At 29.6% G+C, this 19,178-nt stretch overlaps 1 protein-coding gene across 2 annotated transcripts in view; it reads right to left on the bottom strand.

The window, feature by feature from the left end:
- The window catches only part of LOC126746226 (protein Skeletor, isoforms B/C), a 51,115-nt gene that overhangs the window by 29,760 nt on the left and 2,177 nt on the right, over window positions 1-19,178 (bottom strand). For both annotated transcript variants that reach the window (XM_050454379.1, XM_050454380.1), the window contains exons 2-4: window positions 5,627-5,764; window positions 1,182-1,363; window positions 903-1,065 (exon numbers count right to left, since the gene is read on the bottom strand). In XM_050454379.1, coding sequence (XP_050310336.1) covers window positions 903-1,065; window positions 1,182-1,363; window positions 5,627-5,764 — 483 coding nt within the window. The remainder of the gene's footprint in view (window positions 1-902; window positions 1,066-1,181; window positions 1,364-5,626; window positions 5,765-19,178) is intronic.

The raw sequence follows: 19,178 nt of genomic DNA, 5'->3' as shown, positions 1-19,178 counted from the left end.
AAGAAAATAATTTATTGGATATTCACCAAATATCTTGTTTTAAACTGCTTACAATGCAGCACGAAAGAAGGTATAAATTGGAAAACATCGCACACGACCATAACACAAGACACAATACTTTTTATTAAGAATTGAAAGATGTAAAATGTTCTGTCATTTATTACAATTACAAAATGGAGACGAATTTTTTAATACAGACTTGTTTGATCATGTAGACAATGAAAATATTATTTACTGTTTTGAAAAACGATCTGACAGCTATAGAAATCTAAACATGTATATGAGCGTGTCGTTTTCATCAAAAGACGCGTCTGCTTTTTATGCATGCATGAACTTTTCAATGGGTAATTTACGTTATATTCAAAAAAGTTCATTATTTACTATCAATATGGATTTTTATTCAGAAGCAAAAATAGATATTTGGGTCAAAAAACGTCAAAAAGATGTTGCCAGTTGTTAGTTTACATTTTAAAGTATTTATCAGGCATTCGATTTACTTCATTAAAGCAAATTTTACTCTTAATATTTGACATGTAAACATGGTAATTTATAAGTATAACCGTTGAAAATATTTTCTTTTCTTTCTTGAGATTTGCCGCTCCTCAAAATTCTGCCACCCTGGGCACTTGCCACACTGGGCACGCCCCGACTGCCCCTAGTGTAAATCCAGAATATAGCAATAGAAATATTGAATATATATTATATAAAACTATTATTTTCCTTGCCTTACAGATCTTTTATTAAGAAAGCTATACTCACAATTACAGAATGTGAACCCACAATCATGGCAAGACAAATATTGACTGGAATCTTAGATTCCAGATAAAGCCATTCATAGAACATCCCTAGTAAAACCCTCAAATAACCCAAAAAGTCACCGTAAAATCAAATATTTAACTTACCGGGAGGTTCTCCGTCGTATCGCAAGTTCGGAATGAGTAAAGTTTGGGCGTCGACCACGACGATGTTGTCGGATGAGATTTCGTGCACCCCCTTAAGCGCGTCGATCTTTTGGGGTCGGGGGTAGTCGAACCCCCGCGGGATCTTCACGTCGCCAAAGCTCACCTGCGGTTTAATTCACTTGAAATTTCATGTGCCAGAAATCCCGGAATTATTAAAATATCCAGTTCTGACTGGCACCCACCCACTTTATTTCAGTAAAGGGAGGATTTAATACTTACGTCGAACTCCTCACAGTAGACGTAAAACACTTTAATATTGTTCAAGGTTTTTCCTTCGGGGAGGGTTAAGGTGACACCCTCTTTTCGGTACTTCCTAATCACTTCTCCGTTGTTGTTTTCATCCCTTAGCCTGAACCCTTTGCTGTCGGGGGTTTTATATGTGGAGGCGTAGAAGTAAGCGGCTGAAATTAATAAGAAATTATTAGTAGCTTATTACTATGGCATAATGGAGATTTAATGGCCCGTGATTTACACGACGAACGGAATTTAAAATTGTAGATGCAATCTGCCGAGGGAACGTTATTGTTATTATGTAGAATTTTTTCGGTTTGTATACTGTGGCTTAGATTTAGACAATAGGGGACTTGCATAATTTCTTTTAGGTTAATTTTTATTGTTTTTTAATGCAGGTTTGAAATATTCTCAAAAATTCGAGGTTCCTATTAAATACCCCTTGGATTAATGGACAGGTATTAAATGCCCTATAAAAGTTTATCGTCTTTTAAGACGCATATATTACATAATTTTTTTAATATTAAGGATTTTTAACTGATTCTAAACCTTTTAGCTGATAATAATCACTGCATTTATTTTTCGTTAAATGTTGTCTATCTTACATAGTTTTGGTCCTTCGAACTGGATTTCTCACTTGTTTTCCATTAAAATTGCTAAATATTAACTGGTTTTTCTTTTAGACCTTTAAGTCGATGATGTTCGTGGCTAAAACACCAGGAATAAGGCTAATGCTATCGAAAAGGAAAAAAATTCGATGATGACCATTGGAATTAATTTTTTTTTAAGCAAGATATACTCAATAAAGCTTTTTGATAGAGAATTTTGTGATCTAAAATTTTTATATCTACATTTTTTCCCATGAAATTCATTATTTTTGGGTTATTGCTAGAAATGCGTCTTTTATATGTGATTTACTCAAAAACTATCAAATAAATGAGATATATGCAATAAGGCTTTTTGATGTAAAATTTTATGATTTACCATTTTTATATCTATAGCTTTTTCCATTAAATTAGTTATTTTCCAGTTATTGCTAAAAGTGCGTCTTTACTAGATAAGGCACTTTTTACCTGACAACCTTGACTTTCATATGCGATTTACTCAAAAACTATCAAATAAATGAGATACGTGCAATGAAGTTTTTTGATGTAGAATTTTGTGATCTACTATTTTTGTATCTATACTTTTTCCATTAAATTATTTATTTTTGAGTTATTACCCTAAATAGTGTCTTTACTAAGCAAAGCACTTTGTGCCTGGCTACCTTGACTTTTATATGCGATTTACTGAAAAACTATCAAATAAATGAGACATTGCAGTAAAGCTTTTTGATACAAAATTTCACGATCGGCCACTTTTATTTCTATACGTTTTTTCTCTTGTTTATGGTACATTATTTCGGTCCTTCGAGCCGGATTTCTCAAAGCAAAATGTTTGGTTTGGGGTTTTTTAATAAAATGTTGTTTATGTTACATAATTTCGGTCCTTTGAGCCGGATTTCTTCTTTGCCCATCAAAACTGCTGTTTCTTAAATGATCTTTGAATCTTTGAGTAAAATCGATTTTCTTTTTTCAGTTGAAAAATATTCATTAAATATTCTCTTCGATGTTTCCAACTGAATCTTTATTCTTTTTTTTTGGGTCCTTTGAGCCGCATTTATAATTAATTTCTCATTAATATTGCGGATTTTTAACTGATTTTAGACCTTTTCAGACCGATGATGATCACTGGAAATAAGGTTTTTTTTTTTAAATAAAACGTTCTTGGGTTATTTTTAATAAAATGTTTTTTATATAGCTTTGGTTCTTTGAACCGGATTTCTCACTTGTTTTCCATTAAAATTGCTAAATATCAACTGAATTTTAGACTTTTACGCTGATATTAATCATAATAATAATAAGCCGTTTATTTTCAACAGTTAAGAAAACTAATTACCGGAAATTAAAAAAAATACTATAAACCTAAAAGAAAAGTTAAAACAAAAATATCAAATTTCTCAAAAAGAGAAGAAAGAAAAAAAAAAGAAATTATAAATTTCAATAATCCAGTCTCGTTTTTTAAGGTTCTTTTTTTGTTAACAAATTAGAAATTTTACAAAATTTTGGTCCTTTGAACCGGAGGTTTTCAATTAAAATTATCGATTTTCAACTGATTTTTAGATCTTTTAGTCGATGGTGATCATTGAAATTGCATTTTGTAAAACCCAATCTCGTTTTTGGAGTTCTTTTTTTTTGTTAAAAATTCATCTATTTTACAGTATTTTGGTCCTTTGAACCGGATGTTTTCAATTAAAATTACCATAGAACCGGATTTCTCACTTGTTTTCCATTAAAATTGTTAAATATCAACTGAATTTTAGACCTTTACGTTGATATCAATAAATAGACGTTGATTTCCAGCAGTTAAAAAAACTAATTAGCAGAAATTAAAAAAATATATAAAACTGAAAAAAAAGTTAAAACAAAAAACATTCAATGTATTAAATTTCTCAAAAAGAGAAGAAAAAAAATTATAAATTTCAATAAAGCTGATGATAATCATTGGAATTTAATTTTGTTAACTAACCCCGTTTGTAAGGTTCTTTTTTTGTTAAAACGTCGTCTATTCTACTTAATTTTAGTCCTTTGAACCAGATGTTTTCAATTAAAATTACTGATTTTCAATTAATTTTTAGACCTTTTAGTCGATGGTGATCACTGAAATCAAATCTTGCAAATTCCAATACCGTTTTTGGGGTTCTTTTTTATTAAGACGTCGTTGATTTTAAATAATTTTGGTCCTTTGAACCGGAGATTTTCAATTAAAATTACTGATTTTCAACTGCTTTTTAGATCTTTTAGTCAACGTTGATCAAAAAAATTGAATTTTGCAGATTCCAGTCATGTTTTTTAAGGGTCTTTTTTTTTGTTAAAACGCCGTCTATTCTTTTTAATGTTGGTTCTTTGAACCGGATGTTTTCAATTCAAATTACTGATTTTCAACTGCTTTTTAGACCCTTAAGCCGATGATGATCATTGAAATTTAATTTTGTAAATTCAAACCCCGTTTTTGGGGTTCTTTTCTACTGAATTTTAAACCGGACGTTTTCAATTAAAATTACCGATTTTCAACTGATTTTTAAACCTTTTAGTCGATAGAAATCATTGAAATTGAATTTTGTAAAACTTAGTCCCGTTTTTCGAGTTCTTTATTTGTTTAAAATTCACCTATTTTACAGAATTTTGGTCCTTCGCATCGGATTTCTCACTTGATTTTCTTTAAAACTACTGTTTTTTAACTAAAATTTAAGAGGAAATATGAGGTACATAAAATGTCCAAAGGAAAAGTAAAGTAAAATCCAAAAGAAACCCTCTGATGTTGCAGATATACCGGATTGGGCTTCTACTATGACCAAATGATAACAAATAACACTTGCCTACGTTTAACTCCATTCTATTGAGATCACACCAATTTGCAAAATAAATTATGAATTTTCATGTAAAACTTTAAATCATTACCAAATTATATAGAATATTGGAATTATTATATAGACATTTATACACAAGTGTTTAGTTATTTAAGTGTAATATGAAATCACTGTAAAAAAAATTTGAATTGGAATCTTATTATCAGGTACTTATTAAAGTTACAAAAATCATATTTGTAATTTTTTTGTATAAACACTAAAAATTGCAATAATAAAATAAATACTTATTTTGACATGTCTTTTGATAGACTTTACAAAAGGGTGAATATTCTTTAAGTTCTTAATTAATTGTGCGTAAAAGTTCTGTACTTATTTCGAGTCTTGTGGAGCACAGCATAATGCGTCTCAATTTCAAGAAGGATCCTAATGCTTCAACTAAAAGTGCCTTAACAGATGTGGAACGCATTACATAGAGGCTAAAGCCTATGCTATTAATATGAGCTTTCTAAATAAATTATTTGTCTAAAATTACACCTAATTACTTGACTTGATTTGTATAAGGTAAACTGATATTTTCTGTTACATAAACCTGGTTAATTTTAGCTAAATTATGTTTGGTATAAATGATTGTTTACGCCATCTGACGCTAATTACTACTGCGAAAATAAGTTCACAAAAAAAAAACCACGAAAAGTACAAAACTAGAAATTAAACGTAACGACTGCGCTCAGCAACGGCCAGTTAATTTTAAAGAACTTTTTAACGGCACGGTATTTTTTATTTTTACGTTTTTTTGCTGAAACTGTACAGCGCGGGTTAACAAATAACACTTTTCCTCACAAACTATAATTAAATTACAGCATTGCCCTGTAATATTTCTCATGGTTTTAATTTTACGCTCGGGAAAGTGGAAATGCGAACGTAGAGAAATGTAAAAAAACGCAATCTTTTAGGGTATTTAATTTGGCCTTCTTGTACAATTCAGGTTTGTGCTTTATAAGTTAGTGTTTTTTTTCTGGCTTACCTGGACCTTGTCCGTCATATGTGTAGTCTTTGATGTATAACGTTCGACCATCTACCGCATATACTTCCCCCGATACGCCATGGTGTAGTTCGCTTAGTTTGCCGATTAGTTTGCCATAGTATTCGCTTTTTACTTCACCTAGAAAAATTTAAAAAAAAATCAATATCATACAGTCAAAACAGGGTCTAAAGGTTTTTTTAAGTCAAGGATCCTTTAAAGACATAAGAAGTCAAATGTTTCCGAAATCAGTCAATAGACTAAATTGGAATTTAGGTAACATTAATACAGAAAATTCCTCTAAATATTACGCTTTTTGTTTAATGAGAATAGTCCTGGTAGTTCTTGGGATATTGGACTTTAAAGTCAGTGATCACCTTCAAGGTGAAACTTTGTTCTTGGCCCTCAGTGTCCAAAAAGCCCAATATTTCTAAAATTTTTGCTTGGACTACGTTAAACATTACACAGCATTTGTAAGAAACACTCTTGAGAATCTTATGCTTTTTGTTTAATGAAAATAGTGTTACTAGATCCTTGGATTTTGAGGCTTAAAGTCAGTTATCACTTTGAACATCAAACCTCATCATTGGGCTCTACTGCCTAAGAATCCCAATATTTGAGGAAATCACTTATTAGACTAACTTGGACCTTAAGTAATATTGTGCAGAATATTTCTCTGAATATTACGCTTTTTGTTTTATGAGAATAGTCCTGGTAGTTTCTTGGATATTGGACTTTAAAGTCAGTGATCACCTTTAAGGTCAAACTTTGTTCTTGGCCCTCAGTGTCCAAAAAGATCAACATTTCTGAAATGTTTGCTTGGACTACGGTAAACCTTGCACAACATTTGTAAGAAACACTTTTGAGAATCTCATGCTTTTTGTTTATTGAAAATAGTATTAGTGGATCCTTGGATTTTAATGCTTAAAGTCAGTTATCACTTTGAACATCAAACCTTATCATTGGGCTCTACTGCCTAAAAAGTCCAATATTTCAGGAAATCACTCATTAGACTAATTTGGACCCTAAGTAACATTATGCAAAATATTCCCCTGAATATTACGCTTTTTGTTTTATGAGAATAGTACTGGTAGTTCTTTGGATATTGGACTTTAAAGTCAGTGATCACCTTTAAGGTCAAACTTTGTTCTTGGCTCTCAGTATTCAAAAAACTACGTTAAACCTTACACAACATTTGTAAGAAACACTCTTGACAATGTCATGCTTCTTGTTTAATGAAAATAGTGTTAGTAGATCCTTGGATTTTGAGGCTTAAAGTCAGTTGTATGTCCTACTACTTATTTCGATTTAAAAGTCGCGCCACTTTTCAGACTTCAATGGCCTCCTAGCGGCGAACATTCGTTAACTTACTACATTTGCTCAGAGATGTCGCGAGGTACGACCGCCGCTCGCTCAATCCTTCTATGTCTAGGCTTCTAGGTCTCTATTCTCGTAATATATTTGTGGGAGACTTTCAGAAGGCATTTGACTGTGTTTCTCTTTATAATATTGTTACAAGAACTTCTGCCAATTTAAAGTAAAAATTACATTGTCGTCAAATACCGACGTCAAACTCTTATGAGCATAAACGTCATTTCTCCAAATGTTCGTTGCCTTAACGCTGGATCTTTCAATTTTCTTCTGGTAACTTTGGCGGGAAATTCAAATTTCAAGGTCAGTTTATGTACAAAATTAATGATATTTCATAATTATTATTGAAAAAAAAAACAATTTACATAATATAAACAATGCGCTAATTGGAGCTGTCAAAGAATGAATATTCAAATCCGAATAAGTCAATTAAAATTATCATAATTCATGATTCCCACGGTTTATGTATGCGCTACGAGTAACGAATTTTAAACGAACCGCTATGAACGTTACGTAACCTCATATGGTTCAAGTTTAAATTTATAAATATTTCTGATTTAACCAATAGGGGAATAGAGAGTGGATCTAACACTCGATATAGTAAAAGGAACTGGTTTTTAATGGATAAAACTTTGGGTGAAGAGGAAACACAGCCAAAGTAATAAATTGATCGAAGTTCCCCTAAAAACCGAACGGACCCGAACCGAAAAAGTGAAAGTGAACGGAGAGGAAAAAATCGGATCTCCCCCTGATCTGAACTTTAAAAGTAGGTAAACACGTTCGACTTTTGTTCGTTTTTTTCTCTCTTTTTTAAATATGAAGTCGACCGACGATAATTTGACGAACGTTGCAAAAAAAGAAGCGATCGGGTGTAATTTACGAAAGTATGGGACGGAGAATTGCAAAATTTTTAAACGGTCATCGGGTTGATTAGGATAATTAGCACTTTGGCAATAGTCAAGTGAATTATCGTCGATGGATATCGATGTCGAATTATCGTGGATTAATAATTTAGAATTTTGTAGGTGTTTTAAAATTTCATTTTTTGACTCTAAAATTGAGAAAAGTCAACTAGAACATACTTAAAGGAATAAAATGTATATCGTGAGAAATTAAATTATGCACAATTAAAGGAAATTACAGTTTTTGTTTAAAAATCAAAAATTAATGCTGGAATAATCAAAAAATTATCGAGATAATGGTGGATTAGGGCTTGAAATGCTTATGATCCTACTTTTTTGTTGATTTTTTGACCTTTTAAGGGAAAACTAAATTTTTGTTAAAATATAGTTAAGATAACCAAAATATATGCACAATTAAAGGAAATCCAACGGGACAAAATGCTCATATCTCTGATGCCAAGATAGTTATAGACTAAAATATTGAAACACAAATTCTTTTAATAAAATCATTTTGAAGACCTATTTCAGCGTTTTTTTTAAAAGATAAAAGAGTACAAAACTGTCCTGGTAATTGAAAGACAATTAACAAAAAAAAATCAAAGGAACAAAATGCTCATCATATTTCTAAAGCCAAGAAAGTAAGAGATTTGAAAATTAGAACAGAAATTCTTTAAATAAATTTATTAAGCACCTGTTTTAGCAGTTTTTTTAAAGAAATTAAAAAAACAGCATTGAAATTAAAAGAAAATTTAAATAAATATTAAATGGACTTATTGCTCATATGTTGAAACCCGAAAACGTTAGACACTTGAAATTTAGAACACAAATTCTTCTAATAAAATTATTACACACCTATTTCAGCATTTTTCCAAAAAATAAAAAAAAAGTGGAAAACAGTCCTGAAAGTGAAAAAAAAAAATTAAAATCAAGGGGACAAAATGCTCATATTTCTGAACCAAAAAAAGTTAGAGATTTAAATCTTTTAACATAGATTTTTCTAATAAAATCACATAACACATAATTTTTACGTTCTGATCTGATTTCTGTATTATTTGTACTGAATTGCTATCAAAATTTCTGTATAAAAATTTAAAAACGAATGCTAGATTGTAGAAAAAATAATGAAGATAATGAATATGGTATATACAGGGTGTCCCAAAAGTACCCCATATACTATTATTCGATTGTTGATGGTTTAAAAGTTATTACCGTTTTTCTGTTTTTTATAAAAATAGTGTCATAAATTCTGTAAAGAACTCATAGAAAGAATATCCTCACGTATTTGCGTGGTATTTGTTATGAATATTGCCTTAAATAGTGTACTTTTTCATAAGTATTAATTGCATGCAAAACAATTGCTTCTGTCACTACTTAGAAAATGATAATTTCCCAATGTGTTTAAGTTTTACATACACATTTTTGCATTTGAATTGATGCTGCTACAAAGTACGTGTTCGACCAAAAATAAACAGCTATCAGAAAAAGTTGCTTTATTTATGCAGATTCTTTACGGTCAAATATTTATAATAAGAAAACTAAACATTCTTTTTCAAATAATTTTTAAGATCAACATACCGTTTCCCTGTCGCGAATGTAGTTTTTCAACAAATTAGGTTTATTTCTTATACTTAGACTGTTTGCTGTTTCTATTTTCGAAGTTTTTCGTGTTTTAACTCCTTTGCTACTATTACAAGTAAACCTTCACAAATGGCTTATAGTTCCCACGAATATGCAGAAATGCACTATGTTTATGGGCTTTGTGATGGAAATGCTCGAGCTGCTGCCCGAGAATATGAAAGACGCTTTCCCGGTCGAAATCGCTATCCTGACCATAGAGTTTTCATAAATGTGCATCAGAGTTACTTCGAAGGCATCATTCCTGGTCAGCCACGGAAATGCTGCAGCGTAATAGAAAAGACTCTAATTTTTTTAAAAAACATTTTGTGGGGTGACGAAAGCAGTTTTAAAAGAACAGGGATATTTAATATACACAATTTGCATTATTGGGACTATGTTAATCCTAATATAGTGAGAAATTATCGTTTTTACCATCAGTTTTCAGTCAATCTATGGGCAGGGATCATTGAAGGCAAATTAATTGGACCATTCGAGCTACCAGGTAGACTTAACGGCGAAAATTATTTACATGTCTTGCAACATAACTTGAACGATTTACTTGAAGACGTATCTGTAGCAACACGGCGAGACATGTGGCTGCAACTCGACGGAGCTCCTGCTCACTCTGCCCGAATCGTAAAGCAACATCTTGATACTACTTTTAATAATCGATGGATTGGAAGGGGAGTAACCATCCAATGGCCGCCGCGTTCGCCTGACCTGAACCCCTTAGACTTTTTTTTATGGGGATTTTTCAAAGAACTTGTTTTTATCAATGAAAGCCAGACTGAAGTAGAACTGCGAAGAAAAATAAGACAAGCGGCCAACGTTATTACCAACAATGACAGAGCCTTTCGGCGCATAAAAAGTAAATTCATCCGCCGTTGCCGAATGTGTATTAGGGCAGGTGGTTCGCATTTTGAACATTTATTGTGATGTTTAATAGCAATAAATTCTTTTTTTTTCATTATTTAGTATTACAATATTTTAATTTTTGTCCAAAAACGATTAGTTTAATAAAAATGTCAATCAAAAGAGACTCGTATCACTTATCTGAAAGTATTTCACCATATGAGAATCTTCATTAAATAAGTAACTTTTCCTGATAATTTTTAACTTTTTGTAGTAAATTTGTTTCTGCCAGGTTCACTTAAAAGGCAAATAATTTTTAAATAAAAATTAAACATATTGAGAAATTATTTTTTTCTTACTAGTGAAAGAAACAACTATGCATCCAAATCATATTTATGAAAGGGTGCACTCCTTAGGGTCACACTCGCACTAAATACTAAGTAAATAAATTATGATATTTTTGTAATAAATTTTGTGCATGATGCATGAAGCGATTTTTACAAAAATTAGAAAAATGGAAATAACTTTTAAACCATCAATAATCGGATAATAGTATATAGGGTTTTTTTGATTACAAATGATCTCCTCTATCACCTCCTCTCGTTTGGACGTCTACTTTTGGGACACCCTGTATAACCAGGAGCATAAAATTATTAGACCCTAAAATGAAAAAAAAAATTTAATTAAAATCTACTTATGATAATGCACGTCATAGCAAATAAATTTTAAAATACTAAAAAAATAATTAAAGGGAAATCTCTTTGAGTTATATGGTGCTCAAATCTTAAGAAAAAAGTGAGTTTTTTTATTATACTTCCTTATTCATCTTAGATATTTTTGTAAAAAGTTGTACACACCATTTCACCACTAAGGTGAAAGGCCATAAAAATATCATAAAAAGTACAGTCGAAGGCTTTCTGAAAGTCACAGAATTTCTTTATGCATGAAATCTTATGTGAAATATAGACTTAGTAAAAGACTTCAAGGCATTAAACTACACAGTCAAATGCCTCCTAGCTACAGGACTCCCTTGTAAAAAAATCCTATATAGAAGCAGCCAAAGACTTCAAACCAGTCAAATAACAAGTTTTATGTAAAAATGTCATGAAAAGCAATTCAGTTAAAAAATTAGAAATTTCGAAAACATGGGACTTCTTAGATAGTAGAACCCAGTGTTAAAGTTTGATGTTTATAGTGACAACTGACTGTAAGCCTCAAAATCCAAGGATCTACCAACACTATTTTCACAAAACAAAAGCACGATATTCATAAAAGCATTTCTTACAAATGTTGTTTAAGGTTCAATGTAGTCCAGGTAAAAATTTCAGAAATTATGGTCTTTTTAGATACTGGGGTCTAAAGAACAAAGCCTAAAACAAAAATTAAATATTCACAGGATATAAATTGAAATGATGAAAAAATAGTATTCATGATACATAACCAGAGATTTAAAATACTTCAAATTCTACTTTGTGGTAATTTTGGTGGTAAATTAATGTGGTACATCATGACAAATTTAGTTATGCATAATTAAAAAAAATACAATTAAAAAATTCCTATATTTGCTCTTGAGCTCTATGTACTATACACAGGAGTGACACAAAAAAAAACCGCATAAAGAATGTACTTTTCCTCCTATAGTTCTTATACAAAAAAATACCTTTACGACGATTACCCATTATGTAAAATCAAGGCATTCGTTTCATATATCAACCACAACACACATAAATAAAATGCCAAGGTCGTCATCTTTGCCGCAGTGCTCCTTCTGCGGGAATAATTAAAAAAAAATCTTTTGCATCTTTGAGGATAAAAGGCCTCTTTTTCTCTTTAGTAGTTTTAAAATTAAAGGCAAAAACTACTCTTTTTTTTTCTCAGTAGTAAATGGTACAATGAGGGTTCGTTAGGGCTTCTTTTGAATGGACTTCGCTTTATTTTCGATCGTTAGGCTTTGTAGGGCCACACGGAAGAGGAATTTCATGGAGAAAAAAGGGGAGCGTATTTTATGACTGTGGGGTTTCACTTTTTTGTTTTGCTGATAAAAGTTTTTAAAATAATTAATTACTACCGGCATAGGGGGGTATATACAGATAGTGCGTTCGACGATGGTTGTTGTGAAATGCGTTTAATTGCTTGGTTTTGTTTTATGAAAGGAGAACCAATAGATTGCATTGAATGTAAAATTTTTATTAAATATTTTGGAATTTCTAGTATAAGTGTGAATGTACCAGATAAATATCCTTTAAAATGCATATTCCAGGGAATATTCAACGAGTTGTGAACTTACTAAGAATAAGTTATAAAATATTTCTGGAAAATGGTTCATATAAGACTTTCTTAAACGTTTCTTAAAAATGTTCTAAAACTACTCTGATAGTTAATAATAAATCTTCAATTTTTTTAAACAAATAAATTAATTGCATATTAGTTTTGTATACTGTAATTTATAATATGATATCAAATGATTTTTTTTTTATTGTAAAACAAATTAAACCAGATAAAGTACGAAAATACTAAAGAAGTTAAATAAGAAAATCGTGAAAGCTAACAATTGTTTATCAAAGGTGTAATAAAACTGGTAAAAAGAAAGCGTACAGTGACGATTTTAATTTTTCAAAAAAGGTTTTATTCTTCCAGGCACTGCAAAAGATCCTGCGTTCAGATACTTAAGAAGAAATTAAAAATCCTGAGACAATAAAGTATTTTTTTAACGAAAAGACTTTGGTAATTAAATTCAAATTCCATAAAGACAAATAAACTGTAAAAACAATAATAAAATTAAATAAGAAAATGAAGAAAACTGAAAACATACACAAGAAAAACCATGATTAAACTGATATGAAAGATGGAGTAAAGCGACGATTTTCAAGATGTAATATAAGCAAGTGTAAAAAAAAATATTTTTTTCTTCCAGGCACTCCAAGGACTTGGAAGAAATTTAAAAAAAATCATGATAATGAATACTGCTATAATATACTATTTTTTATCACGCGATTGAAATAAGATAAAACTAATTAAAGAATAAAAATATTATTAAAATTAAATAGGAAAATCGAGAAAGCCAACAAATAGTAAAGAAAAGTTGCAATAAAATAAAAAAATAAAGCCTTAAACGACGATTTTGATATTTTTGAACTGTCATATTTCTCCTATAATCCAGAGAGTTTCAATTTCCAAAAACCATCATTATGAGTTTAGTATTCGATTTTTTATCCAGGCAATCCAAGAAGTTCCAGCTTCAATTGTCTGGAAGAATTTTAAAAAAATTCTGGATAAAGAATACTGCTATAATATAGAACCTTCCAATAACAATGTTGAAAATAAGATAAAACAAGATTAAGTGTGAAAATAATAATAAAATAAGGTAAGAAAATCTCATTAATAGTTTTGCAACAAACATTACTATAAAATACATTTTATTAATTGTCTTATACAAGGGAAACTAACCGTTTGCATTAAACATAAAGTCAAGAAAATTGAGAAAGCTAACAATTATGTAAGAAACCTGTAGTAAACTGATAAAAAGAAGGCGTAAAGTGACGATTTTTATTATTTATTTATACTTATGTTTTAAAAAGATTTTATTCTTCCAGGAACTGAAGAAATTCCTAATTTTAATTGAAAAATACTTTAACTCCTAAAACAAGAGGTAAATTTTATCAACAGGTATTTTGATTATAACATTGAAATAAAATAAATAGGAAGAAAGTGTAAAAACAATAATAAAATTAAATAAGAAAATCGAGAAAACTGAAAACATATATAAAAAACCCATGATTAAACTGGTGAAAAAGGTGGAGTAAAGCGACGATTTCCAAGATGTAATATAAGTCAAAGTAAAAAAAATTTGTTTACTTTCAGGCACTCCAAGGACTTTTTTTATATAATTTTTAATTTAACGTGCAATTAATTTTTTTTCTACTTGACTAAAAAAAAATAAAACCAGATAAAGTGTGAAAATAATAACTAAATTAAACAAGAAAATTGAGAAAGCTAACAATTATTTGAAAAACCCGTAATAAAGTGGTAAAAAGAAGGCGTAGAGTGACGATTTTTATAATTTCATATATGCCTGTGTTCAAAAAAAATTCTATTCTTCCAGAAACTGAAGAAATTCCTAATTTTAATTAAAAATTACTAGAACAAGAGGTAAATGTTATAAACAAATATTTTGATTATAAAATTGAAATAGGATAAAGAGAAAGAAAGTGTAAGGAAATCAAGAAAACTACAAAGTATATAAGAAAAACCATAAATAAACGAGAGTAAAGCGACAATTGCGAAAATAAAGCGAAGTAACGCCTTTTTTAGTAATACATGCCTGAGCTTAAAAATTATTTTATTCTTCTAGGCATTCCTGAAGTTCTTGGGTTTATATTTAAAAAAAAATACAAAGAAGACATAGATTCTATAAGCAAATATTTTGGTACGAAATTTAGAAAAATAGGATAAAGATAAATAAAGTGTGAAAACAATTAAAAAAAAAACAAATTAAATGAGAAAATCGAGAAAACTAAATAAATTTGTAAGAAAAACTATGATTAAAGCGACGATTCCCATGATGCTATAACCTTATCTTATCTTTTAAGTTTAAATTTATAAAAAAGTCAATATAAGTTTAATATTCTGTCTTTATCCAGGTACTCCAAAGCGTCAACTGCGTTGAATATGTTAAGAATAACTTTAATTGCTCGAAAAATACACAGAAAAATAGGATAAACATCAATAAAGTATGAAAATAATAGTCGAGTTAAATAAGAAAATCGAGAAAACTAACAAATATATCAAAAAACCTTAAAAAAAAAACAGAAAAAAGTGCGTAAAGTAACAATTTTGGTGACTTTTGATTGCTATTCTTTTCCTGTGACCTACTAAGCCTAAATTTCTAAAAAGTTCTAATATGAGGTCATACAGTAAACTGCTCGAGAGTTACTCTGGATTACTCAAAAAACTTAATATTTTTATGAATTATACCCTTTTAAGACTCAATTTACTAATCCCAAATCATTCAACAAAAGTTCATTAAAACCCTTTTCGACGCACCCTCATCTCAAGACGCAGTATCTAAAATTAATATAAACCCCCGTCCGGTCTCTGTATCGTTTATCCAAATTATTCACGTCTCATTTCCAACTTTCTGAAATGAAACAAACAACCAGAGGGGGGTAGGTTTATACCCGATTTACATCACTTCCCTTGACAGCTTAACCCTTGAAGCTATTTTAAGGCACCCTTTTCACCTAATAATAATTATTCGTATGTATCGGGGTAAAAAGGACAATTTCGAAGTTTTCTGGATGCAAACTCGCTTAATATTCCATTCGCGATCCAATTTACGTACGTTAATAGTAATAATTTTCAAGCCCTCCCCTTTTAGACTGCGTCCTCAGAAATGAAACTTCTAAGTGCCGGAAACTTTCCTGAAATTCCATTTAATCACTTTCGAGTGTAATTTGCTTTTTAAACTTTTCTAAGAGCTCTTAGAACTCCTAATTGGATGAATTTTTCTATTAAAAATTATTAAAAAAAAACAGTTCGACCGGAGGTTTTCATGTTGACCCATAAGTTACCGCGTCCATGACTTGCCGACGTTTATTGTAAATAATAATAATTGCTCACGAGAGAAAATTTAAGTTGAAAACACGCTTTTTCTTAACACGATATATGGTAATTAGTGTTTTTTCGCAATTAGTAGTCATCTGCAAAAAATTAATTGTTTTATGATTAGAACTTTTCAGTTGACTGGCTCAAAAAGCTTTTTTTTGAGATACTTGAATCACAAATTTCTATATTAAGAAATAAAATGAATAATAAAATTAAACAAGAAAAACGAGAAAGCTAAAAAATATTTAAAAGAAACAGGATAAAAATGAAGATAAAAAGACCTAAAGCGACGATTTTTATGCTTGGTCTTAAAAAATATTTTTTTCGTCCAGGAACTCTTGGATTCAACTGCTTGAAAGAAGTAGAATCTCTTTCCTAAAAGGTACTTAAAAGGATACTTATCTAATATCCAAAAAATTCGATAATAAAAATAGAAGTAGGATAAAGACAAATAAAGTCTAGAAACAATAACAAAATTAAATAAGAAAACCGAGAAAACTATAAAGTATTTTATGAAAATAGACTCAATATTTGCTTGGTCTCTAAAAAAATGTTTTATTCTTCCAGGAAATCCAGGCTTCATCTGCCTGGAAGAAATAAAAAATTCCATTAAATCATACTTCAGGAATGATGAAAGAAAAAACAAATTTAGATCAAGCGAGATTTAGTGAAGAAAAAATCGTAAAAATTCATAGAAATTGAGTTATTCTTCGAGGCACTCCAAATACTCCTGGCCTCAAGGGCTAAAAAAAATTTTCATGTCATATCTAAAAATGTTGGTATTAAAAAAGGATAAAGCCAAATAAAGTGTAGAAACGATAATACAATTAAACAAGAAACCCGAGAAACCTAAAAAATACTTTTGAAAATAATGATAAAACTGACAAAAAGATGGAGTAGAGTGACGATTTCTATGTTTTAGTATATGTTTGGTCTCAAATGGTATTTTTATTAGTCCAGGAATTTCAGGGTTCAACTGCCTGGAAGAAATCAAAAATTTCATTAACCTGTATTTCAAAAATTAATAAAAAGGAAACCTATTTATTTTGTGCATGTTATTGTAAAGAGAAATCCTTAAAAATTCATATAAATCGAGTTTTTCATTCAGACACTTAAAATACTTGTGGAATCAACTGCCTGGAAGAAACCAAGAATTAACTTAACAGCTGAAAAAGAATTTTGATTGCATATCTGAAAATTTAGATATTAAATATTAAAAAAAGGATGAAGACAAATAAAGTATAAAAACAATAATAAAATTAAGCAAAAAAACTGAGAAATCTAAAAAAACTTTTGAAAACTATGATAAAACTGAAAAAAAAGGCGTAAGATGCCTATTTTTATGATCTAGCTTATGTCTAATTAAAAAAAAAATATTTCTTTAGATATTCCACGTTTCAGCTGCCTGGAAGAAACCAAAAATTACCTCAACAACTGAAAAAGGATTTGCATTGCATATTCAAAAATTTGGTATAAAAAAATTGAAAAAAAAAAATAAAGGGAAATAAAGTGAAAAATTAATAATAAAATTAAACAAGAAAATTGATAAAACTAAAAAATACTATTGGGAACAGTGATAAGACTTGAATAAGAAGAGGTAAAACTTCGATTTCTATGTATACCTAATTTAAAAAAAATATTCTTAATATTTTTTAAAGTTTTTCAATCTTTGATTTTCCAGGCACTTCAGGAACTACAACTGAATTCAACTACCTAGATATCAAAAATTACCAGATTTATTAAAAAAGCATACCTTTGTTATATACGCAAATTGTGATAATAAAAACTAAAGTACGATAAAGGTAAATAAAGTATGATAAAAAGTATAAAATTAAAAAAGAAAACTGAGAAAACCGTAATAAAACTGGAACCAGAAGGCGGAAAGTAACAATTTCCATGATTTAATATTTGCTTCATTTAAAAAAAATATTTTTATTTTTCCAGGCACTCCAGGCGTCAAATGCCTGAAAGGAATTTACATTAATCTATATTTAAAAGAAAACGCATTTAGACTAAGCTGGATATCCTCAAAAATTTATAGAAATGGAGGTTTTCTTTCAGGCACTTTAAATACTTCTAGCTTCAAATGCCTGGAAGAAACTAAAGACTACCTCAATTGCTGAAAAAGATTTTTATGGCATTTCCAAATAAAGGGCGAAAACAATAAGAAAATTAAAGAAAAAAACTAAGAAATCTAAGAAAAAAATTGAAAATAGTTATAAATCTGGAAAAAGCAAGGCGACAATTTTTATGAATTAATATATGCCAGAAAATATATTTTTATTTTTCCAGGCACTCCAGGAACAGGAAGCATCCTAGCTTCAACTGCCTTGAAGAAATCAAGAATTACTTCAACTTCTGTAAAAGGAGCAATCCATATAATACAAAAACATTTTGATATAAAAACTAAAAATCTTATTCTATTTTTATAAAATAAGATAGAGATAGAAAAAGTGTAAAAACAATAATAAAATTAAATAAGAAAACCGAGAAAACTAAAAAATATTTTATGAGAACAGTGATAAAATTATTTTATTAAGGCGACTATTTCTATGACTCAATATATGATTGGTCACTAAAAAATTATTTTATTCTTCCAGGAAATCCAGGCGTCATCTGCCTGGAAGAAATAAAAAATTCCATTAAATCATACTTTAGGAATGATGAAAGAGAAAACAAACTTAGACCAAGAGAGATTTAGTGAAGAAAAATTCATGAAAATTGAGTTTTTCTTCGAGGCACTCCTAATACTCCTGGCCTCAAGTATCTGGGAGAAACCAAAAACTACCTTAACGGCTAAAAAAAATGTTCATGTTATATCTAAAAATTTTGGTATTAAAAAAGGATAAAGCCAAATAAAGTGTAGAAACGATAATACAATTTAACAAGAAAACCGAGAAACCTAAAAAATACTTTTGAAAATAATGATAAAACTGACAAAAAGATGGCGTAGAGTGACGATTTCTTTTTTTTAGTATATGTTTGGTCTCAAATGGTATTTTTATTAGTCCAGGAATTTCAGGGTTCAACTGCCTGGAATAAACCAAGAATTAACTTAACAGCTGAAATAGAATTTTGATTGCATATCTGAAAATTTAGATCTTGAATATTAAAAAAGGATGAAGACAAATAAAGTGTAAAAACAATAATAACTTTAAGCAAGAAAACTGAAAACTTTTGAAAACTATAATAAAACTGAAAAAAAAGGC

The sequence above is a fragment of the Anthonomus grandis genome, chromosome 17, assembly GCF_022605725.1.
Source record: "Anthonomus grandis grandis chromosome 17, icAntGran1.3, whole genome shotgun sequence".
Taxonomy (NCBI): Eukaryota; Metazoa; Arthropoda; class Insecta; order Coleoptera; family Curculionidae; genus Anthonomus; species Anthonomus grandis.
This window is presented reverse-complemented; position numbering and strand designations above follow the sequence as displayed.